Genomic DNA, 24,407 nt, shown 5'->3' on the forward strand with positions numbered 1-24,407 from the left:
AAAGATGACAGTCTGCACTTTAACCTCATCGTCATTGTATCATTTCAAATCCAAAGTACTGGAGTACAGAGAAAACACAACAACAAAAAATGTCCCAATACTTTTGGAGCTCACATTATATCAATGAATTAGCGAGGGCACTAGAACAGTCTGCAGCACCTGGCCTCACCCTACTGGACTCTGAAAGCAAATGTCTACTGTTTGCAGATGAACTGGTGCTTCTGTCCCCAACCAAAGAGGGCCTACAGCAGCGCCTAGATGTTCTACACAGATTCTGTCAGACTTGGGGCCTGACAGTGAATCTCAGTAAGACACAAATAATGGTGTTCCAAAAAAGGTCCAGTAGCCAGGACAACAAATACACATTCTGTCTAGACACTGTTGCCCTAGAGCACACAAAGAACTATACCTACCTCGGCCTAAATATCAACACCACAGGTAACTTGCACAAGGCTGTGAACGACCTAAGAGACAAGGCAAGAAGGGCCTTCTACGCAATCAAAAGGAACAAAACTCTACGATCTGGCTGAAAATACTTCAATCAGTTATAGAGGCCATTGCCTTCTATGGTTGTGAGGTCTGGGGTCCGCTCACCAACAAAGAATGTACACAATGGGACAAACACCCAATTGAGACTCTGCATGCAGAATTCTTCACAAATGTACTTTTTATACAATGCAAAACCCCAAACAATGCATGCTGAGTGGAATTAGGTCTATACCCGCTGGTATCAACATCCAGAAAAGAGCTGTTAAATTCTACAGTTACCTAAAAGGATGCAATACCCACACATTCCACCACAAACCCTCACCTACGGAGAGATGATGTCACAAAAGGTGCCGTGTTGAATTGACCAAACTGCAGCGGGTATGTGGATACTCATAGTTTTTTAATAAACAAAAGTAAAGCATCCACAGGGAAACACAATAAATGATACTCACGACAGCAACAGTTTTGCAGGCTATACAAAACGCAGTGCAAAAACAACTACCCACAAATACAAAGACAAACACACCCTATTATATAGGACTCCCAATCAAAGGCAACTCAACACACCTGCCTTCAATTGGGAGTCCCATCCCAATTAACTATACATAGCAAACGAACCTAGAACCTATACCCACAACTAACTAACTAAACATAGAAATACATAAACACAGAGCAGTGCCCAAAACCCCCGGAATACATAAATACAACGACCTACTACCTACACCACCACCCCAAACCATATAAAACAAATACCCTCTGCCACATCCTGACCAAACTCCAACAACAAATAACCCTTAACTGGTCAGGACATGACAGATGAACCTAGAGAAGAGTCCCCTCAGCCAGCTGGTTCTGGGGCTCTGTTCACAAACACAAACAGACTTCACAGAACCCCAGGACAGAAACACATTCAGACCTATCCAAATTATGAGAAAGCAAAAAGATAACTTTTTTACACACTGGAAAGAATCAACCAGAAAACAGAGTGAATTGTAATGATATCTGGCCCTAACAGAGAATACACAGTAGCAGAATACCTGACCACTGTGACTGACCTCACATTAAGAAAATGCTTGACTATGTACAGACTCAGTGAGCACAGCCTTGAATTTAGAGAGGCTGCCATAGGCAGAGAAGACGGGCTATGTGCCCTCTGCCCACAAAATGAGGTGGAAACTGAGCTGCACTTCCTAACCTCCAGCTAAATGTATGACCACATTAAAGATGCATATTTCCCACAGACCACACAGACCCACAAAATGTTACATGTACACATAATATAGATAAAACAATAATGTGATCCTTTAAAAATATAATAACAGGGCAATCGCTCAACCCTTCTCATAATCAGTCTGGTCATTATTTATCCCCCAGACCCCTCCCCCCAGGCTCCCTCCCACAGTGCAGTGTCGCTGTGGACCCTGAGTCTAAATTCCCTCCCCACTGCCTCTCCGTGATCAACTCCCCCACCTCCCCTTCTCTCCACCTAATGTGTCTTTATTCAGTAGTAGGGGTCTAGAGGATCAATGGGATATTATGGGATATAGTTCATTAAAGAAGGAGAGAGCAGAATGACAGTTAATTAACCCTCACAGGCTTAATAATTGTATATTTCCTGGCTGCCTGAGACGGGGTGCCACAAGGAGACCCTGTACGGTGTGTTTTCACCCCCGACCTGAGCCTGGCTCTGCTGGGGCTGCGGCCACATGATTTAATGGTGGTTAAAATACTGTAATATATGTTGTTCTCCCTCCTCACAGCTGACCCTCTGGTAGGAAGCATCGCCACCCAGTACACAACCAACAGACCAGAGCACGACAGGATAGCCAAACAGTGGACCAAGAGATATGCCACATAGACTGACATCAAGGAGCTCCACCACCCTTCTCTGACCCACCTCCGCCACCCAAAATCTGTTGAGCACACCCATCCCTCGCCCTTCCGCTCCTAGACTGGTCCCAAATCTGTTTGTGCTGTATAGCCAACGCCTATGGTCATTGCATGCCAAATAATGAATTATTAATGGCATGTTTGGCATGACAATGTCATTTGCATTTAGATTGTAGTCATTTAGTAGACACCCTTATCCAGAGCGACTTAGTTCGACCATAGTAGTTGGCTGTACAGCACAAACAGATTTGGGACAAAGCTACTTGCCCCTCTCTCTGAGCCCCAAACGTGTGGAAGCACACCCACCTGACCTGATCCCCCCTCCCCATCACAGGCGGCTGGTGGCACCTTAATTGGGGAGGACGGGCTCATAGTAATGACTGGAATGAGTAAATAGAAATGTATCAAATGCATCAAACCCATGGGTTCCATGTGTTTTAATACCATTCCATTTACACCATTCCAGATATTATTATAAGCCGTCCTCCCCTCACCAGCCTCTTGTGCTCCTCACACCTTCAGCCCCCCCCCCCCATCCCCACTTCCCCTCCTCTGAGAACATGAACTTGATCGCTTCTTTTTTTTTATACAAAGAGTATATTGGATTTTTTTCCCAATACACTGAATGTTGATATGGTCACGAAAAGCTTTAATACTGTTATTCTTGTTGTTGTTATTGTTTGTTGTTGTTATTATTACTACATTGTTTATTGCATTATCATCCTAGGCCCTTTTTATGTGATTGATGAAAAATGCATTCTATTCTAGAGCATTCTAGTCCATGCATTCTAGATACATTCTTTTGATACAGTCCATGCTGAGCGTTTTTGTTTAAGAGGTCATCTTCAGTTAGAGCCTGTCTGCAGAATTAGTGTTTACAGATGCAGAGTGGACCTTTTTCTATGATTAATCATTTGTTGTTATTATTTTTCTGCCCCCAGAAGTTATTGCCATGACAGTAAGTCTGTCTGGATCTGTGTGTATCTGGTCTTGCTGCTCACCTCCTGTGGTGCTAGCCAGCTGGCAGTTGTTTGCTGTACATTTGCCTTGTGAGAATACATACTTATTGAATACTCAATTAAACACTGGTTGTAATGTTAACTCTGGCTCGGCTAATCTGTTGCTGATGTGCTCACTGTTTGTCCTCTTCACTGGGTTAACAGTGGGGGATTTCAATGCATAATCTGTAATATTTACCGATGTCCAATGGTCATTCAAATATTAATATTATACACCCATTTTAGATGATTTATGTTATTTTCTCATGTCACATTTTAAAGCTCCACTGTCAAGAACATTTCCTTTTTATGATCAGTGATGAAAGTTAAAGCTACTGTTTGTTCAAGTTCAAAACTCTCATCTTGTCCCGTGTATTTTCATGCGAAGTTTAAAAGCTCTTTGATAGCTGGCTGGCTGGCTGCCTCAAATATAGCGCTCTATTGAAGGATCTGCTGCACGCACACACACACACACACTGAAACACACAAACGCAGTTCCCATATACAAATGCCCTTAGAATGAAACTCTGGGTTCTGAGATTCCATTCTGTAATTCTACAATTCTGAGTCCCAACAAGTATAACTACACCAGTTTAGTTCCTGACATTCCAGTCCCAAAATGTAGGACCCCCCCCCCCCCCCCCCCATAACAGAATAGAACATCTGGATGCATCCCTTCACTCCTAATATGTTGCAGGTTTTCATGAAAGGATCCAGTCTGCCTGTGAAACAGCACCTGGAACACTGAACCCTGTGCAGCCTTGGCATTCCAAATTAAATGTTTGGTTTTGTGCTTTGTGGAGTCTTGTTTTGTGAAAATGATTTATTAGTTAAGAGTTCATCCATTATTAATTTGGCAGCAATGCTGCTTGTTATTGCTAATTACGACAATGGCCTCTCAGTCATTGTAGGCCTGTTCCAATATAAACCAGCACCACATCCTCCCTCTTACACATGGATTTCTCATATCTCGCTAGAGAGACTGTTGCAGCAGTAGTGGTGAGAAGAGAACTGATCCAGGAGGAATTAATTGAATCTGCCTTTTCACAGCAAGTGTTGAAAGGAGTGGAGTCAGGCCTTAACATTCTGTGTTTTTCTGCGGTAAATTATTTGGTGTAGGTTGGATCCTAATTCTTATTAGGCAAAGAGAAGTGGCAAAGTGTAGAGCGACCAGCAAAGGGATGTAATTATTGTTGCCAGGCAGGGAATGGAAGGGGACATTGGGACTCTACCTCCCCCACCTCCTCATCTTTACCCCACAGGGAGAAGAAGAATGATTATTGTTTCTGATGCAGAGCCTCATAACCTCCCTAGTTCTCTTCCTCAACCCCCAGCTTGTCCTAAGAGAGCAGGGCAGGGGGGATTGGTTGGTAAAGACGTTATGAGTCTATAGTCTCTAAAAAACAATTGTCAGTGCAAGACAATACCACTTAAAGTCTTATATCTCAACCTCTTTTCTGAGGGACAAGCTGCCAGTATGGTGTGTTCTTCCTCCTTCGAGGACAGTAAATCCCACAGGTTGATGGTGTTGGTCAATGGGTTAAAGTTAGGCTCAATCAGACCCTATGACTGGAGAGGTTATTTTTGCCCTGTAGCCTACTGAACTCAAATGAACCATTTTAAGACTAATATTGGTCATGTATACATTCAAAATGCAGCTCAGTGGACATTGTATGGACTGCCATCTTCACATTGAAGAAGTCATCTCATGTGGTGAAGCAACTACACCAGGTTCGGACTGTATAAAGCAGTAGCCTACATGTACCTGCAAAGTAGCCTGTTCCGCTAGGTTATCCATTTGCCTACATGGTCCATTTCTACCTGCAATAAGATGCAAGCCAATTTTGCAGGAATGCTTTGAAATGCAGGAAACTTCATGAAGCCTAATATGACCATCATAAAGAAGAGATAAGAACATCTAATATTTCTGTGTCACCCTCTGCTGATTATTGGGAGTGTAGGTGGGCTTCACTTTTACATTATGTATTGATAACATTATATATAGGCTTATGGTATCCACAATGGTCAGAATCATCTCACACCTCTTTGTTGCCCCCCCTTTCCAATTATAGAGTAGTGCTCAGCTAGCTCTCTCAGTTTGACATTGTCATCGAGTGTGCCCAACCGAGACGGAATCCATTGCCCTGGATAACTCGAGCTTCGTCTGCTGTTGCCTCTGCACCCACACTTCCGCTCCGCGAGAGGCAAAAGGCACGCGTCCAGGCGACGGAGGCACTCACAGACACAAAGAAAGGTGGGCCTATCTAACACTAAATGCTTTTGAAAAATAGAGAAATATGTATCCATATTGTATTGTTTGGTGCGTCTGAGGGATCGACATTTGGATCTCCACCGTGGATAGGTTATAGCGGTTGGGGTTGAAATTGAGGAAAACGGTCCGTCCTAAAGACTGGACTGAGATCAGCTTTAGCTGCCTATCGAGGGATAAAGATGTCAATATAAAATCTAATTGTAAAACACATTGGCTTCGGTCTACAGATTCAACTAGTTTGGCATACATGTTCGGCATATTCTCTTATGGGTGTTTGATTGAAGAGCATCTGATTTCAAAGTTAAAGTTTCATCAAGTCAACGAATGCTCCGTGGGAATGAAGAATGAGGAAGGTTCCCCAAACGAATGCGACATCGCCCAATACATTTTAGCCTACATTGGGCTATTTGATCAGTTGATGAAATTGGGCTATAGGCTACCCCCTCGTCGTTCTTATTTTGCTGTAATGAAATAATTTCACAATAAGAGCGGAGTGTGCTCCTTTGTTGTAGCTAAAATAACGCTTCAGTGCAAACATTAGCTTTAGGTCAGTGGGCTAATCTGTTAGAGCGTTAAGAAAGACTGGGGGTAATGGTCTGACGATAAACAGGATACATTCATGTTGAATTGTGTCTGTAAACCTATGAACACATCGTTGGTTGGAGCCTAACAACAATAGGCTAAAGGTCGCATTGATGCCGCTGGTTATTGATAGCCTACAGTGAATATTTTGCAGTGCTGCTGAACTGGGGGGGGTGGATCTTAGGTGTATTTGTTGTTTGTCTGTGGCCTGAATGTTGTTTTTTGTTTTTGTCTGTACAGATCGGTATGTCGGATGAAGATTCGCGTGCCAGCATTAGTTCTTCTTCCTCAACTCATCAGCAGTTAGAAAAAAACGCGCCTAAGAAACGAGAAGAAAGCAAAGCCAGCATGAGCAAGACTTCCAAACTCCTCTCCACCAGCGCCAAAAGGTACGGCTGATTGTTGCTGTGGCTGTCAAAGAAATGCATCGTTTCACTGAGTTGATATTTTATAATACCGTAGCTCACTCTCGGCCACTGTTGTTACAATGTATCGTCTTATCATTGACTGGCGAGTGTCACTATAGTGTTTCATTTACAGTGGACTATTTTCTGAATTTGGTTCTGTATGTATAAATATGAACTTCCGAATAATGTTTTTTTTTTTTTTACCGTTTTGAATATGTTCATAACCTTAGTGCATGGTTGTCAAACTGTAAATAGCCTATGAGTCAATAGATGACTAACTTATTTGCATATTTATTTTCAGTGTTTATTGTGGTAAGACTAGAGGAAATAAAATAAAAAACTGGCACAATGCAGTCTATCTATAGTTATATTTGTCCTCATCCTGATTTACTGTCTGTCTTGATCCTTTGGTAAAATTAGCATTCTGGATATTTTGAGTGTCTGCCATGACAATGTATCTCGTTCCCTATTATTAATCTTCTGTTAGAATCAAGACTATGTGAGTGATCATTTTCATTTTTGTGCACTATTTCAGAATTCAGAAGGAGTTGGCTGACATTACTTTGGATCCGCCACCGAACTGCAGGTAGGCGCATGTGTGTGTACGATTTTAGCATGTAAATCTTGGTGGGGCAAACAACATTTTTGGGGGGGGAATGCATGCTAGTAAAGCCACTACACAACACAACTCTGAACAATAGATTAATTGCGCTATAACGGTGCACACAAACTGTTAGGGCCTACATAAAGCTGTCGCAACAGCAGAGTCCCAAAGCAGTCCCAACACCTTACCACTGCTACACCTGGCTATCAGCAGACCCTTGTCTGACAGTGAAACAGTTCATTCAGCCTCATTTACTGCCTTTTAAATAACATAGCCGATATGATTGACTTGCTTAAACACATGTGGTTTCTACTGACAATTGAGATGTACAAACTATGGCATAAGAGGACTACAAGCGGATAAGAGGCAATCCGTAATTTCGATGAAGACATTAATGAGCGAGCTAGGAGGACGTAGTCAATATAACTATTTGTTCAGCACTTTTGAAATGTACAGTGACAGAATTCAGAACCGTACGATAAATAAAGGGGGCATATAAGCAGACATTGAAAGCTCTTACAATATTTGATGATTACATTTCTCTAAAACAGGTTATAGGCTACATGTGCACCACCTAGTCAGAACAGTAGGCGAAATTAAGAGGGGGAAATAGACCAAATTACTAGGGTGAGGCATATGGGCTACTAACAGCTGTCACGGCTGTTTAAAGGATCGGACCAAAGCGCAGAATGGTTGTAGTTCCACATATTTATTATTACCGTGAAACGTTGCAATACACCAAATACTTGAAACAACAAAACTGTGACGCAGAGAGAAATACACACTACTCAAAAATTACCAACCCACAAACACAAGTGGAAAAACCCCCTACTTAAATATGATCTCCAATTAGAGACGAGGACCGGCTGCCTCTAATTGGAGATCATCCAACAACCCCAACATAGAAATAGAAACCTAGTCCAACAACCCCAACATAGAAATAGAAACCTAGAAAAACCACATAGAAACAGATAACAAGAAAACCACCCAAAAACACCCCCTGTCACGCCCTGACCTACTCTACTATAGAAAATGACATCTTACAAGGGTCAGGACGTGACAGTACCCCCCCCCCCCCCCCCAACAAAAACCACAAAACGCAAAGGAAGGGTAGGGAGGGTGACAAATGTCTATGGCGGCTATAGTGCTAAACCCAGAACCTTACTATCCCGCCGATCCTCCAGCAGCGGAGGTGGCTCCGGTTCAGGGCGTACCCCCGTTCCGCCCGCAGATCCCTCCGCTTCTGTAACACCGGACCGTGGATCGTTTTCGGAGGAATCGGACTGTAGATCATTACTGGAAGCTCTGTGCTGCAGACCGCCGCTGGATGTTCTGTGCTGCGGGCCGCCACTGGAGGCTCCGGGCTGTGGGCCGCCACTGGAGGCTCCGGGCTGTGGGCCACCGCTGGAGGCTGCGGGCCGCCGCTGGAGGCTCCGGACTGGGGAGCGTCGCTGGAGGCTCCGGACTGGGGTCCGTCTCAGTAGGTTCCGGACTGTAGGACGTCTCAGTAGGACTGGTAACACGCACCTCAGGGTGAGTGTGGGAAGGAGGCACAGGACGTACTGGGCTATGGAGGAGAACTGGAGACCAGGAATGCTGAGCAGGCCTACTCCTTCCTGGCTGAATGCCAATCCTAGCCCGACACCGGTGAGGAGCTTGCACCGAGCGCACTGGGCTGTGAGTGCGTTTGGGCGATATAATGCGCATCACACCGTACGCCAGCACCTCTCTCCGGAATCTTGCGTCGAACTCTGCGCTCGACTCCCTGACTGGCTCCGGTTCACTCCTCAGCTATCCACGTTAAGCACGGGAACTTGGCTCAGGTCTCCCCCCTGACATTGCCAAACTCCCCGTATGCCCCCCCAAAACAATTTTGGGGGCTGCCTCTCACTCTTGTCTCTTGGTGGATATAGCGCCTCGTAGTATCGTTGCTCCATTTTTGCTGCCTCAATTTCTTTCTTCGGGCGGCGATACACCCCAGCCTGCCTCCAGGGTCCTTTCCCATCCAAAATCTCCTCCCAAGTCCATTCTTCCAGCTGATCCCTACCACTCTGCTTGGTCCTTTTGTGGTGGGTTGTTCTGTCACGGCTGTTTAAATGAGGATACCCTAGGATAGGGGGCGCCACAGCGCATTTTGAAAAAAATTCGTTCCCATTTTCAACGGCCTACTAATCAAACTCAGAAGCTAGGACATGCATATACTTATTATATATGGATGGAAAACACCCTAAAGTTTCTAAAACTGTTTGAATGGTGTCTGTGAGTATAACAGAACTCAAGTGGCAGTCAAAACCCCGAGACCGATTGAACCATGAAGTGGAATTCTGAATTGTGGACTCGACTTCTCATCTTTCCCTATTAATCACACCGTGAGCAATGGTTCAGTGAGCACTTCCTATTGCTTCCACTAGATGTCGCCAGTCTTTTCACAGTGGTTTGAGCCTTATACAGTCGAAACTCAGTGAATGACACGCATTGGAAATTGGTCACAGGGGATGGGCCATCACCATTATGACGCCGGCGGCCCTGTCTACCCCCACCTTTGGAAATGTTTCAAAACACTCTACAACCGTCCCCGTCGAATCTGATTGGCTCTCTTGGTGTTACAGGCCCTGAAGATTAATGTTTTACAACGTTTGACATGTTTGAACGAACCTAAATGGGAAAAAAATGTTTTATTTCGAAACGGCTGTGCCGCGCCCGGCAGAGTATTTGGATACAGCATTCAGACGCGCTAACAACAGAAAGCTAATGGAACATAAATGATGGACTTTTTCGACCGAAAATACATCTGTTGTGGACCTGGGATTCCTGGAAGTGCTTTCTGATGAAGACAACTAAAGGTAGGCGATTATTGACAATATTATACAAGATGAGATGTGACATGCGATTGTTCCAAGATGGCGCCGAGCTCGGTTTATTAGCTCATTTTCTGTGTATCGCATCTCCTTTTATCGCAAAGTGTGATTACCCAGTAAAGTTAATTTAAAATCTGGTATGACAGGTGTTCTCAAGAGATATTCATCTATAAATGTTAGATTGACAATATAAATTTAAAAAATCGTTTTCGAATAGTAATAAATGGAATTATGCGCTGTTTCCCGGGACGCATTTGAGGGGAAAATAGTCAGTCAACGTTACGTGCCGATGTAAAATGCTGTGTTTATATATAAATATGACCTTTATTGAACAAAAGAATGCATGCATTGTATAACATGATGTCCTAGGTGTGTCATCTGATGAAGTTTGTAAAAGGTTAGTGCTGCATTTAGCTGTTTTTTGGTTATTTGTGATGCAAGTGGTTGGTCGGAAAATGGCTATGTTGCTGCTTTTTACGATGGACTCATCTAACATAATCTAATGATTTGCTTTTCCTGTAAAACCTTTTTGAAATCGGACGACGTGGGTCGATTCAGGAGAGGTGTATCTATAAAAAAAAAAAAAAAACATTATTAATAAAAAATAAAAAAAAGTCTGTTTTTTTTTTAAAGGATCGGACCAAAGCGCAGAATGGTTGTAGTTCCACATATTTATTATTACCGTGAAACGTTGCAATTCACCAAATACTTGAAACAACAAAACCATGATGCAGAGAGAAATACACACTACTCAAAAATCACCAACCCACCAACACAAGTGGAAAAACCCCCTACTTAAATATGATCTCCAATTAGAGACAATGAGGACCGGCTGCCTCTAATTGGAGATCATCCAACAACCCCAACATAGAAATAGAAACCTAGAAAAACCACATAGAAACAGATAACAAGAAAACCACCCAAAAACACCCCCTGTCAGGCCCTGACCTACTCTACTATAGAAAATGACATCTTACAAGGGTCAGGACGTGACAACAGCTTACTACACAACATACTTAGTATTACTTTATTAGCTAAAGTATACATATCTCCCTGGCATATTACATCATTTATACAGCAGTATACAATACATTTTTGGACTCACCTTGTTGTGCTGTGCCCACTTGAACAGGAAGGTGGTGCGGCGGTCCATCGTGGGCAAATGTTGTCATCAAAGTCGGGCATTCTCTAGATTCATGGTGCTTTCAAGACAACTGGGGACTCGGAAAAAAACAAGGTCGAATCACGATGACATCAGTGATCTTCAGGTCTAGAAAGAGGTCCGAGTTCCCGACTTACATTTCCGAGTTGGATGACCGTACAAAACGTATTTTGCCAGTCAGAGCCATTTTTTTCCTGAGTTCCCAGTTGTCTTGAACTCACTGAAGTCAGATTTCCCAGTTCTGAGTTAAGTTGTTTTTTAGAAATCATGCTGGATTGACAGCATGGCCAATGTTGAATGTTTATCATTTTAAGCTTGGAAAAGAGACCCTTAAACCCAGAATTGGGACCATACACCCACTCCACTGAATAGCAGGCTAGTGATTTCTTTGCAATGTTTGCAGATAGCCACTGATTCCTTCCAAACCACTCATTGTTGAAGTTGCAATTTCCAACTTGTTGTGTAATGTTTATGTCCAATGGCCGAGGAGCACCGATACGTTTTATCTATAATTTATATTCATTATTTATCTTCATATGACAAGGATTAAAAAGGATTTGCCAGTAGATTGTCGACTTGATTCATGATGATGACTGCTAGCTAAGATTTTTAAATTATTATGTTGACATGATCAGTCCAATCAAAGCTACTGTAGATATAACGTAATTTGACGTAATTTTATCTGTGGCCAATGACCTTGAGCCTTCTTGGATGGGCACTTCTAATGTAACTCTATGGCAGCACCCAAGGGGCTTGAATTTTCGAACTCTGGCCTTAGATTTGCCGGGGACTTAGTGTCCCCATGAGTGACAGAACATTGAGCCAATCACGGCGCAATTAGAGAACATTATCAACCCCTATGCTCCGTATTTTCCGAGGCATGATGCACACAGTTCTTCTGACATGCATCCTGGAAGGCCAGCAAAGTGGTAGAGAAGAGATGTGCTACACAGACACACACACACACACTCTCTAGAGACACAGGAGATATACAAGCAGTTCCTTGTCATGTGTTATTGAACCTTGAAGGCCACTGAGGGAGTTAATCTCTGTATGTATATCTTCAATGAGGTCAGAATTTACGCTCAGCTGCTGTGCTGCGGTCAGTCTACACTTGCAAGTCTACACTCACTTAGGGAACTGTGGGTCATGATGATCCTGTCTAGACCTTGAGAAGTGAGTTGATTACATGTCGGCGCAGCTCTCCAGACCACCAGTTGGACACACACACAAACCAGTTCCAAAACAGACATTTAGCTAGCTGATGACCCTGGCATATGACTGCTATGGATTTGGCAGAGCCTGGCTCACTCAACATGTCAGAGAGTAATGGCATGTTTTGAGACAGGAGCTTGGTGCTCTGCAGCTGGAAAGGACCATGAAGGAAGGAATCCTATTTAACTGACTCCAGTCATTCCATCCATAGGTGGGTTTTGTGGCCTGCTCTAGTCTAGTGTAGTGGGCCTACTATGGTGCTGCTGTGGTATTGGAAAGTGGAAGGAGCTCTGGTTAATCCAGAGGGATTATGGGGGTTTATAACCACATCACCACGTGTAGCCCAGATGCTTGGAACCCAGTGAACTAAAGAGGGGGTTTTGGGGGGCTGACCCAGTGAACTATGTTCCAACCAGACAGTCTGCTGCCACCTTAGTGACCTGACTTACTAGACCGGATGGTTGTGTCATAGAACGGAAGTAATTCAGTGAACCATGCTTGTGTGACGAGTCGCCTTGCCTGAGACCTGAAGACGTGCTTTAGCTCATCAGGCTAGTACAGTCTTATGGCTTGGAGTGACAATGTGAAAACATCCAAGCCAGCCCAGTATGCCTGCAGTGCAGGTAGTGAGTGTGAAAAGGGCATTTATGGCCTTGGACCTATCTTTAGTTACACTATACATTCTTTGCATGAGGCAATTATATAGTGGTTTTGTCAGTAGTTTTCATTAACCTGTCAGTAAATTGGTTTTCCTGAACTGGATGATTTCTGCCATAGCAAGCATGTCATGTTTTCTGCCCACTACATGGCAAGTTCCTCAGATGACATTCATCAAAAGCGAATTATACTTGACACGGGGAATGCCACACACACACACACTCCAGCCCTGTTTTATTTTTAAATGGTCTTGTCGTCGTCATAGTGCTAACATTACACACTCGTTTCCTTCCCCCTCTCTCCTTCCCCCTCACATGCTCTCTCTCACCTTCATTCGTTTCCTTAGCTGCTCTTTGGCTACTGCTCCCTTGCACTTGTTTTCCTTTCTTTGACAAACACACTCTCCCTCCCTCTCTGTCCCTCCCTTCAGGATGTAGCCCCTGGGTGTCTGGCCTTGCGGTGGCGTCTCGTTGGATTCTTGACATTCTCAGAGTTAGGGCTCATGATAGTAATTGAACATTGAAAGCTTGTTGTGTGTGTGTGTGTGTGTGTGTGTGTGTGTGTGTGTGTGTGTGTGTGTGTGTGTGTGTGTGTGTGTGTGTGTGTGTGTGTGTGTGTGTGTGTGTGTGTGTGTGTGTGTGTAACTGCTCTGTGACTGGGATAGTGGTCAAATAAAATAAATATGAAATGTTGTTTTACAGGGTCTGCCATAGTAGTACAGCACCCCTGGCGCAAACTAGGGTTAAGTGCCTTGCTCAAGGGCACAGACAGCTTTTTCACCTTGTTGGCTCGGGTATTTGAGCCAGTGACCTTTTGGTTACTGGCCCAACGCTCTAACCACTAGGCTACCTGCCGCCCTAAGCTTACAGAACCTGGTATTCCCAGGCAGTCTTCCATCCAAGTACTAACCAGGCCTGACCCTGCTTACCTTCCTAGATCAGATGAGAAGGGAAAACAGGGGGTTCCAATTGTGTTCTTCCTGCCTCTTACTCACCCCCCTCACTGTGTAGCCCCAGCATTGACTGCTGGCTAATGAGTGTTGTGTCTGTGTGTGTGCTTCTAAAGGTGTTTTCACTTCAGGAAGCATGCCAGTAGTTATTGTAAGCCATCTGAGGTGCTTGTGATTCTTTGTTTACTCCCTCTAGTGTACTCTGAGCTAATGTTTAGAGTGAGAGATTGAGAGCCAAGGATTTTTTTCTCCTCTTGACACAAAATGGAGTGTTACTGTTCCAGAGTGTTGGAGTTGTTATATGTGTGACTGTGATGGCTGCTGTCTAAGTCTCTGTAAAGCTTTTCATATCTATAAAAAGGACTCCCCACTGGGGAGGAAGTGTCTAGCCAATGCGGTGTTGTTAGCGAGCGCTAAAAAACCCAAGTACTGCTGCTACCTACTATACCTCTGAGCTGGTATTTCTGAAAGGAGTTGTGTTTATTCGGTAGTCATGATCATTGGAGTGGGACCCAGTGTTGGGATAATGGAGGCTGTTTTGCTTGCTGTGTTCATGGTCCGTTGGGAAAGTGTTGCCTCTTGTCGTATTTTTAGTGATGAGTTTATTTTATTTAGTTAACCTTTATTTTGACAGGGAGTCCATACTGAGACCAAGGTCTGTTTTCCTGAAGAGCCCTGTTTAGCACAACTACACATCAAAACACAATACACACATTAGTTGTTTTTTAATCACTTTAGTACTATACTGAACAAACATATAAACGCTACATGAAACAATTTCAAAGATTTTACTGAGTTACAGTTCATATAAGGAACTCCGATAATTGAAATGAATTCATTAGGCCCCAATCTATGGATTTCACATGACTAGTAATACAGATATGCATCTGTTGGTCACAGATAAAAAATAAAAAAAATAAAAAATAAAAAAAGTAGGGGCATGGATTAGAAAACCAGTCAGTATCTGGTGTGACCACCATCATGCAGTGCGACACATCTCCTTCGCATAGAGTTGATCAGGGTGTTGATTGTGGTCTGTGGAATGTTTTTCCCACTCCTCTTCATTGGCTGTGTGAAGTTTCTGGATATTGGCGGGAACTGGAACACGGTGTCATACACGTCGATCCAGAGCATCCCAAACATGCTCAATGGGTGACATGTCTGGTGAATATGCAGGCCATGAAAGAACTGGAACATTTTCAGCTTTCAGAAATTGTGTACAGACCCTTGTGACATGGGGCCATGCATTTTCATTCTGAAACATGAGGTGATGGTGTCAGATGAATGGCACGACAATTGCCATTAAAATGTCCATCAATAAAATGCAATTGTGTTCGTTGCCTGTTGCTTATGCCTACCCATACCATAACCCCACCGCCACCATGGGGCACTCGTTCACAACGTTGACAAACGCTCACCCACGCAACACCATACACGTGGTCTGTTGGAGGAGGCTTATGGTAGAGAAATTAACATTAAATTCTCTGGCAACAGCGCTAATGAACATTCCTGCAGTCAGCATGCCATTGTGCGGTCCCTCAATATAGACATCTGTGTGACAAATCTGCACATTTTAAGAGTGGTCTTGTATTGTACCCATCACAAGGTGCATCTGTGTGATGATCATGCTGTTTAATCAGCTTCTTGATATGACACACCTGTCAAGTGGATGGATGATTTTTGCAAATGAGAAATGCTCACTAACAGGGATGTAAAACAAATTTGTGCACAGTTTGAGAGAAATAAGCTTTTTATGCGTATGGAAAATGTCTGGGATATTTTACTTCGGCTCATGAAACATGGGACCAACACATTACATGTTGCGTTTTATATAATTCTTCAGTATATATATTTTCACTGCAGTACCTCTGTAGACTCCTAGGGGGCCCGTAGAGCCCGGTTGTATACCCCTGCCCTAGAGGCACCAATTCCTCCAATTTTAAAGGGCATTGGCGATCATTCCACACGTAAGGTGCAAAAAAAATAAAAGCAGATCGACCCAACTCAGTGGAGCTGGAAGGGATCTACAGAGATGGCCATCCCTGAGACCGGGTCTGGTATCTCGTACTTCTATAAGTTAACAATGAAGTAAGATACTGCAGAAGTTTATGCAGGAGGTTCTTTATAAACTAGAGTGCAATGCATCGATCTACGAGACTTCAAAGAGGGCCAGCCTATTGCCTGTAATAAAACGTAGTGCGCTATGATAAACTGTGTCCACCCTATACACAATATCCCCAAAGTCTATAATGATATGAATGTTGACTGAATTATTTGTATTCTCCTATTTAATGAAAGGCATGACCTATTCCTATAAAAGCTCTGAAGTAAGAAAACAGCCTTGAAGCATTCCCATTACTCCTGGAATGCTAGGTAAATATTATCTTTACATTACTGAAAAGAAGGTTCACTCACAGGCCGATTACCCACAGAAAAATAATAGATATTATTCTATGTATACTGCATCTCTGTGCGATTGCCATTATCAGGAATGGGTAGTGTTTCTTCAGTCTTTCAGCCGCTCTGTTGAAGTGGAGTCATTATGCTATCTATTTTGTTATGACAGCCTAGTGTACATTACACTGTGTTTCTGGTTAGTGCTATAAAAAGAGGTCTGCTAGCAGCTGCTAATGGGTTAGAGATGATGTGATGACACATAAAGAGGACAGTATCTGCACTTAGACATATTCCTGGCAAGCCAAGGTGTCAAGTGAGAGTTGAGATACAGACTGAAGCCAGGAGTTGCATGCATTATGCTGGCCCCTGATACAACTGGCCTGTACTCTCACAGGGATGACAATTTCTATTTACACTTGGAAGATTATCCCCTGTTGTTTGCAAAAAGATTCCAAACAAGCAACAGTATCACAGAAGTAAACAAAAGCGTTTAGGAGAATCAGACAAATCTGTTATTCCACTTGTTACCTCACTGATGCATTGAGTGTAGACATTTTGATGGTTCTTCATCACAAACACAGTCTCCCAGCTGAAATGTGGACTGATCTCGCCCCACCTTTCCTTTCTCTCTGTCTGTATCCTTTCTGAGGTCAGAAAAGAAGGCCCTGTCTGTTATTGAACTGAATGACAACACAGTAGTGACGATTAGTGTGGCGTATTGAACTGAACGACTACATTGAATGCAGCATGCCATATCACCCCTGCCGGGAACACTACGTAATATTTGTCTGTTGGGGTGGAGAACAGATCTGTCACACACATCTGTTGTCAGGCAGAGAAACCACACAGGCTGGATGTTTTAATGTGAAATGATACAATACTTCTGTATACAGATTTTTGGCATAGAATTAGGGACTGTATTTTAGACTGACACTATCCTGTGTTTTGGTATAGAATTAAGTACTGTATTTTATACATAGACTGTCCTGTGTTTTTGGCATAGAATTAAGTACTGTATTTTATACAGAGACTGTCCTGTGGGGGGGGGGGGGGGGGGGTGATAGGCCTAAAATTAAGTGTTATGTTTTCACATTGATTTCTAATTAGCTTTTCTGTTAGCATCAATGCAAAGCATGCATTTTGGTCGATGAGTAATGACTAGGCGTTTTTCGTGGTAGACCATTTCTGTGTTTACATTACTCAATACTGGTGGGTGGCGTTAATCCAGTGGACTATCAGAAGCTCCATTCAACCCCTGTCAACTTGTCTTATGTCACTGAGCAAATAAACTGCATAGCACTCTAGCTTTGTTTTGGTTTTACTACGAGGCGATGACCTGACTCGTGGCAGGTTGCGCTGGTAATGAGTTACATCGATAAGGCTGTGAATGATAATGGATTATATATAAGGAATTAATACTACAATGAAGATGCCTACATTTCAGTTTTTCTGTTTTCTGATACACAAGTATTAGCATTTTAATGTGTTAGTTAACCTTTACTTTTGTGAGCTAGTTATTAGTTTGAGATCAGATATTTTAGAAAGCCTCAATCTCTATAAATCATATAGCCTGTGTGTTTGTATGTTCTACAGAGAAACCAAGTGTAAAGCACTATATTATTGCATTCCTTCATCACATTCTGTCATCTTGTCTTTCACCATTCATTTCTCCAATGCCATGAAACAGTGCAATGTACCTATGTTGCCTGTTTGTGTGTTTGCAGTGCGGGTCCAAAAGGAGACAACATCTATGAGTGGAGATCCACCATCCTGGGACCACCAGGCTCTGTGTACGAGGGAGGAGTCTTCTTCCTAGATATCGCCTTCACACCAGACTACCCCTTCAAACCACCCAAGGTAAAGACTCCAGTCAAAACAGCTGACCAACAATGAAGACAACATTCCTCGATTACACAGCTTTGTAGGCTACCACTTTATCACTAGAGAAGGGAACTTGTTATTGCAAAGTTGACCGCTGGAGGGAGCGATTGCACTTGGATTTTATTGAAATGCAGGGCCTCAAGTTCTCTCTGCAAATTGCAAACAGTTAATGGTCAATTTAACCAAACCAACCAACCAAACCAGACTCAAAAAGGCTTGAATAGAAATTTGGCTTCCATGATTAGACTGAGTTTCCATCCTCCAAGCATTGTTGAGCAGATTATTTTGGTGTTTCTTTCAGGATCTACCACTGTAACATCAATAACAGTCAGGGTGTATTGATCTAGAGAAACTTTGTTGTTTCCTTGTTTTTACTGCCTGGCTGTGCACAGGGCTGCATACAGACAGGCAGGCAGGCAGACACACACTGCTATAGCTGCTGTCTGAGAACAGGTTACACAAACACCACAGACTAGACTAGCAGATCCCCTCCACACCTTGGGATAGCCTGGGAGCACAGTTTCCACAAGCAGGCCAGCATGGTTAGTCACTCATGAAGTGATTGAGAGAGAATGTGTCAGCTAGGGAGATAGAGGGGGAGAGTGTGATTGAGTCAAAGGGTGCTTCTCCAATGTCACTCCCACTCTGATCCCTCCACTGTTCAGGCAGGCAGCCCGGAGGTCAGAGGTGGCTCCCTAATGATGTTTAGTCTCTTGTCTTCCTAATGTTTCACTCCGCTTCTTCTGTGTTACTGGCACAAAGAGATGCTCAGCTCCCGAAGGACTGGAAAGAGCACATAAACCACAGGGTGCATTGATCTACAGTTGAAGTGGAAAGTTTACATATACCTTAGCCAAATACAGTTAAACTCAGTTTTTCACAATTCCTGACATTTAATCTTAGTAAAGATTCCCTGTTTTAGGTCGGTTAGGATCACCACTTTATTTTAAGAATGTGAAATGTCAGAATAATATTAGAGAGAATGATTTATTTCAGCTTTTATTTCTTTCATCACATTCCCAGTGGGTCAGAAGTTTACTGACACTCAATTAGTATTTGGTACCATTGCCTTTAAATTGTTTAACTTCTGTCAAACGTTTCGGGTAGCCTTCCACAAGCTTCCCACAATAAGTTGGGTGAATTTTGGCCCATTCCTCCTGACAGAGCTGGTGTAACTGAGTCATGTTTGTAGCCCTCCTTGCTCGCACACACTTTTTCAGTTCTGCCCACAAATTTTCGATGGAATTGAGGTTATGGCTTTGTGATGGCCACTCCAATACCTTGACTTTGTTGTCCTTAAGCCATTTTGCCACAACTTTGGAAGTATGCTTGGGGTCATTGTCCATTTGGAAGACCCATTTGCGACCAAGCTTTAACTTCCTGACTGATGTCAAGATGCTGCTTCAATATATCCACATAATTTTCCTGCCTCATGATGCCATCCTATTTTGTGAAGTGCACCAGTCCCTCCTGCAGCAAAGCACCCCCACAACATGATGCTGCCACCCTCGTGCTTCACGGTTGGGATGGTGTTCTTCATCTCTAGGAGACAGAACGCGTCTCCTTCCTGAGCGGTATGACGGCTGTGTGGTACCATGGTGTTTATCCTGTTAGGGCTAGGGGGCAGTATTGACACGGCTGGATAAAAGACGTACCCGATTTAATCTGGTTACTACTCCTGCCCAGTAACTAGAATATGCATATAATTATTGGCTTTGGATAGAAAACACCCTAAAGTTTCTAAAACTGTTTAAGTGGTGTCTGTGATTATAACAGAACTCATATGGCAGGCAAAAACCTGAGAAGATTTCATGCAGGAAGTGGCCTGTCTGACAAGGTGTCGTTCTTCTTGCCTCTGTTTATTGAAGAGTGAGGATCTCTGCTATAACGTGATACTTCCTACGGCTCCCATAGGCTCTCAGAAGGTGGCAAAAAGCTGAATCGTGGCTTTGCAGGCTCTGGCTGAAAAAAAGTAGTGCGTTTGGGTAGTGGCTGGTTACAGTACTGTGAGACTCAGGCGCGTGCCCGCGTCGACAGAATGCTTTGTTTTCTTTCCTCTGTTTACCTAAACGCAGATTCCCGGTCGGAATATTATCGCTTTTTTACGAGAAAAATGGCATAAAAATGGATTTTAAACAGCGGTTGACATGCTTCGAAGTACGGTAATGGAATATTTAGAATTTTTTTGTCACGAATTGCGCCATGCTCGTGACCCTTATTTACACTTCGGATAGTGTCTTGAACGCACGAACAAAACGCCGCTATTTGGATATAACGATGGATTATTTTGGACCAAACCAACATTTGTTATTGAAGTAGCAGTCCTGGGAGTGCATTCTGACGAAGAACATCAAAGGTAATCAAACTTTTGTAATAGTAAATCTGACTTTGGTCAGGGCTAAACTTGGTGGGTGTCTAAATAGCTAGCCGTGATGGCTGGGCTATCTACTGAGAATATTGCTAAATGTGCTTTCACCGAAAAGCTATTTTAAAATCGGACACCTCGATTGCACAAAGGAGTTCTGTATCTATAATTCTTAAAATAATTATGTTTTTTGTGAACGTTTATCGTGAGTAATTTAGTAAATTCACCGGAGGTTTGCGGGGGGTATGCTAGTTCTGAACGTCACATGCTAATGTAAAAAGCTGGTTTTTGATATAAATATGAACTTGATTGAACAAAACATGCATGTATTGTATAACATAATGTCCTAGGTGTGTCATCTGATGAAGATCATCAAAGGTGAGTGCTGCATTTAGCTGTGGTTTGGGTTTATGTGACATTATATGCTAGCTTGAAAAATGGGTGTCTGATTATTTCTGGCTGGGTACTCTGCTGACATAATCTAATGTTTTGCTTTCGTTGTAAAGCCTTTTTGAAATCGGACAGTGTGGTTAGATTAACGAGAGTCTTGTCTTTAAAATTGTGTAAAATAGTCATATGTTTGAGAAATTGAAGTAATATCATATCTATGGTATTTGAAAATCGCGCCACGGGATTACACTGGCTGTTGCGTAGGTGGGACGATTTCGTCCCGCCTAGCCCAGAGAGGTTAAACTTGCGTACTATTGTTTTTACAGATGAAAGTGGTACCTTCAGGCGTTTGGAAATTGCTCCCAAGGATGAACCAGACTTATGGAGGTCTACAATTTTCTTTCTAATGTCTTGGCTGATTTCTTTTGATTTTCCCATGATGTCAAGCAAAGAGGCACTGAGTTTGAAGGTAGGCCTTGAAATACATCCACAGATACACCTCCAATTGACTCAAATGATGTCAATTAGCCTATCAGAAGATTCTTAAGCCATGACATCATTTTCTGGACTTTTCCAAGGTGTTTAACCCGTGGTGCACTCCATCAACAGCAGGTGCATTTCAAGAGCGGCAAATTTGAATCCAAATAAATGTCAAAATTCAAATTTTTCAAACATACAACTATTTTACACCCTTTGAAAGATAAACATCTCCTTAATCTAACCACGTTTTACGATTTCAAAAAGGTTTTACGGCGAAAGCATAAATTTAGAGTATGTTAGGACAGTACATTTACAAGAGTTGTGTGTAATGTTGTGCCAATTCAAAGACGGGCGTCACCAAAACCATAAATCAGCTAAAATGATGCACTAACCTTTTACAATCTCCAACAGATGACACTCCTAGGACATTGTGTTAGACAATGCATGCATTTTTAGTTCTATCAAGTTCATATTTATATCCAAAAACAGCGTTTTACTGTGGCGTTGATGTTCAGGAAATCGTTTCCCTCCAATAACCGGCATTCAAGTCAGCACCACAAATTAAATAATTAAAATTAGAAAACATTGGTAAAATATTATATTGTCATTTAAAGAATTATAGATTTACATCTCTTGAACGCAATCAACTTGCCAGATTTAAAAATAACCTTACTGGGAAATCACACTTTGCAATAATCTGAGCACTGCGCCCAGAAAAATACGCGTTGCGATACAGACTAGCCGCCATGTTGGGGAGATCTAAAATCGAAAATACTATGTAAATAATCCATTACCTTTGATTCTCTTCATCAGATGTCACTTCCAGGTATCACAGGTCCATAACGAATGTAGTTTTGTTCAAAAAAGCTCATAATTTATGTCCAAAAATCTCCGTCTTGTTAGCACATGATCTAAGCCCGCCGGACTTCACTTCATGAACGAGGGGAAAAAATATATTTACGTTCGTTCAAACATGTCAAACGTTGTATAGCATAAATCATTAGTGCCTTTTTTAACCAGAACATGAATAATATTCAAGGTGGACGAATGCATTCTCTTTTATAACGTATTGGAACGAGGGTACCCAACATGAACTCGCGCGCCAGGTGTCTAATGGGCCATCATCGTTCCATGGCTCTTGTTCGGTCAGATCTCCCTCCAGAAGACTCAAAACACTTTGTAAAGGCTGGTGACATCTAGTGGAAGCAATAGGAAGTGCCAAAATATTCCTCAGCCCCTGTGTTTTTCAATGGCATAGGTTTAAAGGTAATACAACACATCAGGTATCCACTTCCTGTCAGAAAATGTCTCAGGGTTTTGCCTGCCAAATGAGTTCTGTTATACTCACAGACACCATTCAAACAGTTTTAGAAACTTTAGGGTGTTTTCTATCCATATATAATAAGTATATGTATATTCTAGTTACTGGGTAGGATTAGTAACCAGATTAAATCGGGTACATTTTTCTATCCAGCCGTGCAAATACTGCCCCCTAGCCCCAACAGGTTAAAGGAACAGTCAACTTAGTGTATGTAAACTTCTGACCCACTGGAATTGTGATACAGTGAATTATAAGTGAAATAATCTGTCTGTAAACAATTGTTGGAAAAATGACTTGTGTCATGCACAAAGTAGATGTCCTAACTCACTTGCCAAAACTATAGTTAACAAGAAATTTGTGGAGTGGTTGAAAAACTAGTTTTAATGACTTAAGTGTATGTAAACTCTCGACTTCAACTGCAGATTAACTTTGTTGTATCCTAGGTGACGTTCCGTACCAGGATTTACCAGTGTAACATCAATGACAGTCGGGGTGTATTGATTTCTAGAGAAACTTTGTTGTTTCCTAGGTGACGTTCCGTACCAGGATCTACCACTGTAACATCAACAGTCAGGGTGTGATCTGTCTGGACATCCTGAAGGACAACTGGAGCCCCGCCCTCACCATCTCCAAGGTGCTGCTGTCCATCTGCTCCCTGCTCACTGACTGCAACCCTGGTAAGACTTAAGACACCATATACTACTGTAATGCGGGTTCCAATGAAATTAATTAATTACTGTGTCTGATTTGAAGGGCATTGTTGTCTTATTTCAAACATTGTCATATGTGGAATTCCGTGTGTGCGTGCTGGCTGGTCAAAGCTACAGTTGATGCCTTATCTATAACTCTGTAATCTCCACCCCTTCCAGCTGACCCTCTGGTAGGAAGCATCGCCACCCAGTACACAACCAACAGACCAGAGCACGACAGGATAGCCAAACAGTGGACCAAGAGATATGCCACATAGACACACAGGACTGGGTCGTATTCATTAGGGACTGAAACGGGAAGGAACTACTTGGAATTGTCCAATAAGAAACGTTCATTTCTGTTTCCCGTTGCAAAGCGTTTTCTGTTGCATGCCCTAATGACTACAACCCGGGGCAACATGAGGGGGAGGTGTCGTCTTTCTGGGATGACTCGGGGACTGTCAGGTTGGGGGAAACGAGAGCTTGGAGACTAGGGAAGGATTTTTCTTGGAATTTGTCTCCTGATATTTTGTTCATTGTCTTTTTTTAAGTTCTTGGCCCGTATATTATAATGAAGATTTTGGTAATAATGCTTTTCAATGTTTCCTTAACGTTCTGTAAATGATTTTTTTGCTAATTGTACTACGAAATGAAATTAATTTGAAATTGTTGGACTGCTTGTATAAAGGTGTGACACAATGGTTTTCTGGTAGAATTCCAAATAATAAAGTAACCATTGGGTAAGCGCTCTTGCATGTCTATCATTTCATCTGCTATAACACATTGCTGAAACATTAGTAT

At 42.6% G+C, this 24,407-nt stretch overlaps 2 protein-coding genes across 2 annotated transcripts in view; both read left to right on the forward strand.

Annotated features, from left to right (window-relative positions):
* Window positions 1-3,480, forward strand: part of LOC106570282 (ubiquitin-conjugating enzyme E2 E2) — a 50,728-nt gene extending 47,248 nt beyond the window's left edge. The window contains exon 6 of the mRNA XM_014142432.3: window positions 2,250-3,480. Coding sequence (XP_013997907.1) covers window positions 2,250-2,347 — 98 coding nt within the window. The 3' untranslated portion in view covers window positions 2,348-3,480. The remainder of the gene's footprint in view (window positions 1-2,249) is intronic.
* Window positions 3,481-5,463: 1,983 nt separating this feature from the next.
* Window positions 5,464-24,350, forward strand: ube2e1 (ubiquitin-conjugating enzyme E2E 1). Its single transcript, XM_014142434.2, has 6 exons — window positions 5,464-5,631; window positions 6,472-6,620; window positions 7,174-7,224; window positions 18,205-18,337; window positions 23,447-23,594; window positions 23,787-24,350. The coding sequence occupies exons 2-6, from the start codon at window positions 6,478-6,480 to the stop codon at window positions 23,882-23,884; spliced, it is 573 nt and encodes a 190-aa protein (XP_013997909.1). The 5' UTR covers window positions 5,464-5,631; window positions 6,472-6,477; the 3' UTR covers window positions 23,885-24,350.
* The last annotated feature ends 57 nt before the right edge of the window (window positions 24,351-24,407 follow it).

The sequence above is a fragment of the Salmo salar genome, chromosome 14 (genome assembly GCF_965601325.2).
Source record: "Salmo salar chromosome 14, fSalSal1, whole genome shotgun sequence".
NCBI classification, from domain to species: domain Eukaryota; kingdom Metazoa; phylum Chordata; class Actinopteri; order Salmoniformes; family Salmonidae; genus Salmo; species Salmo salar.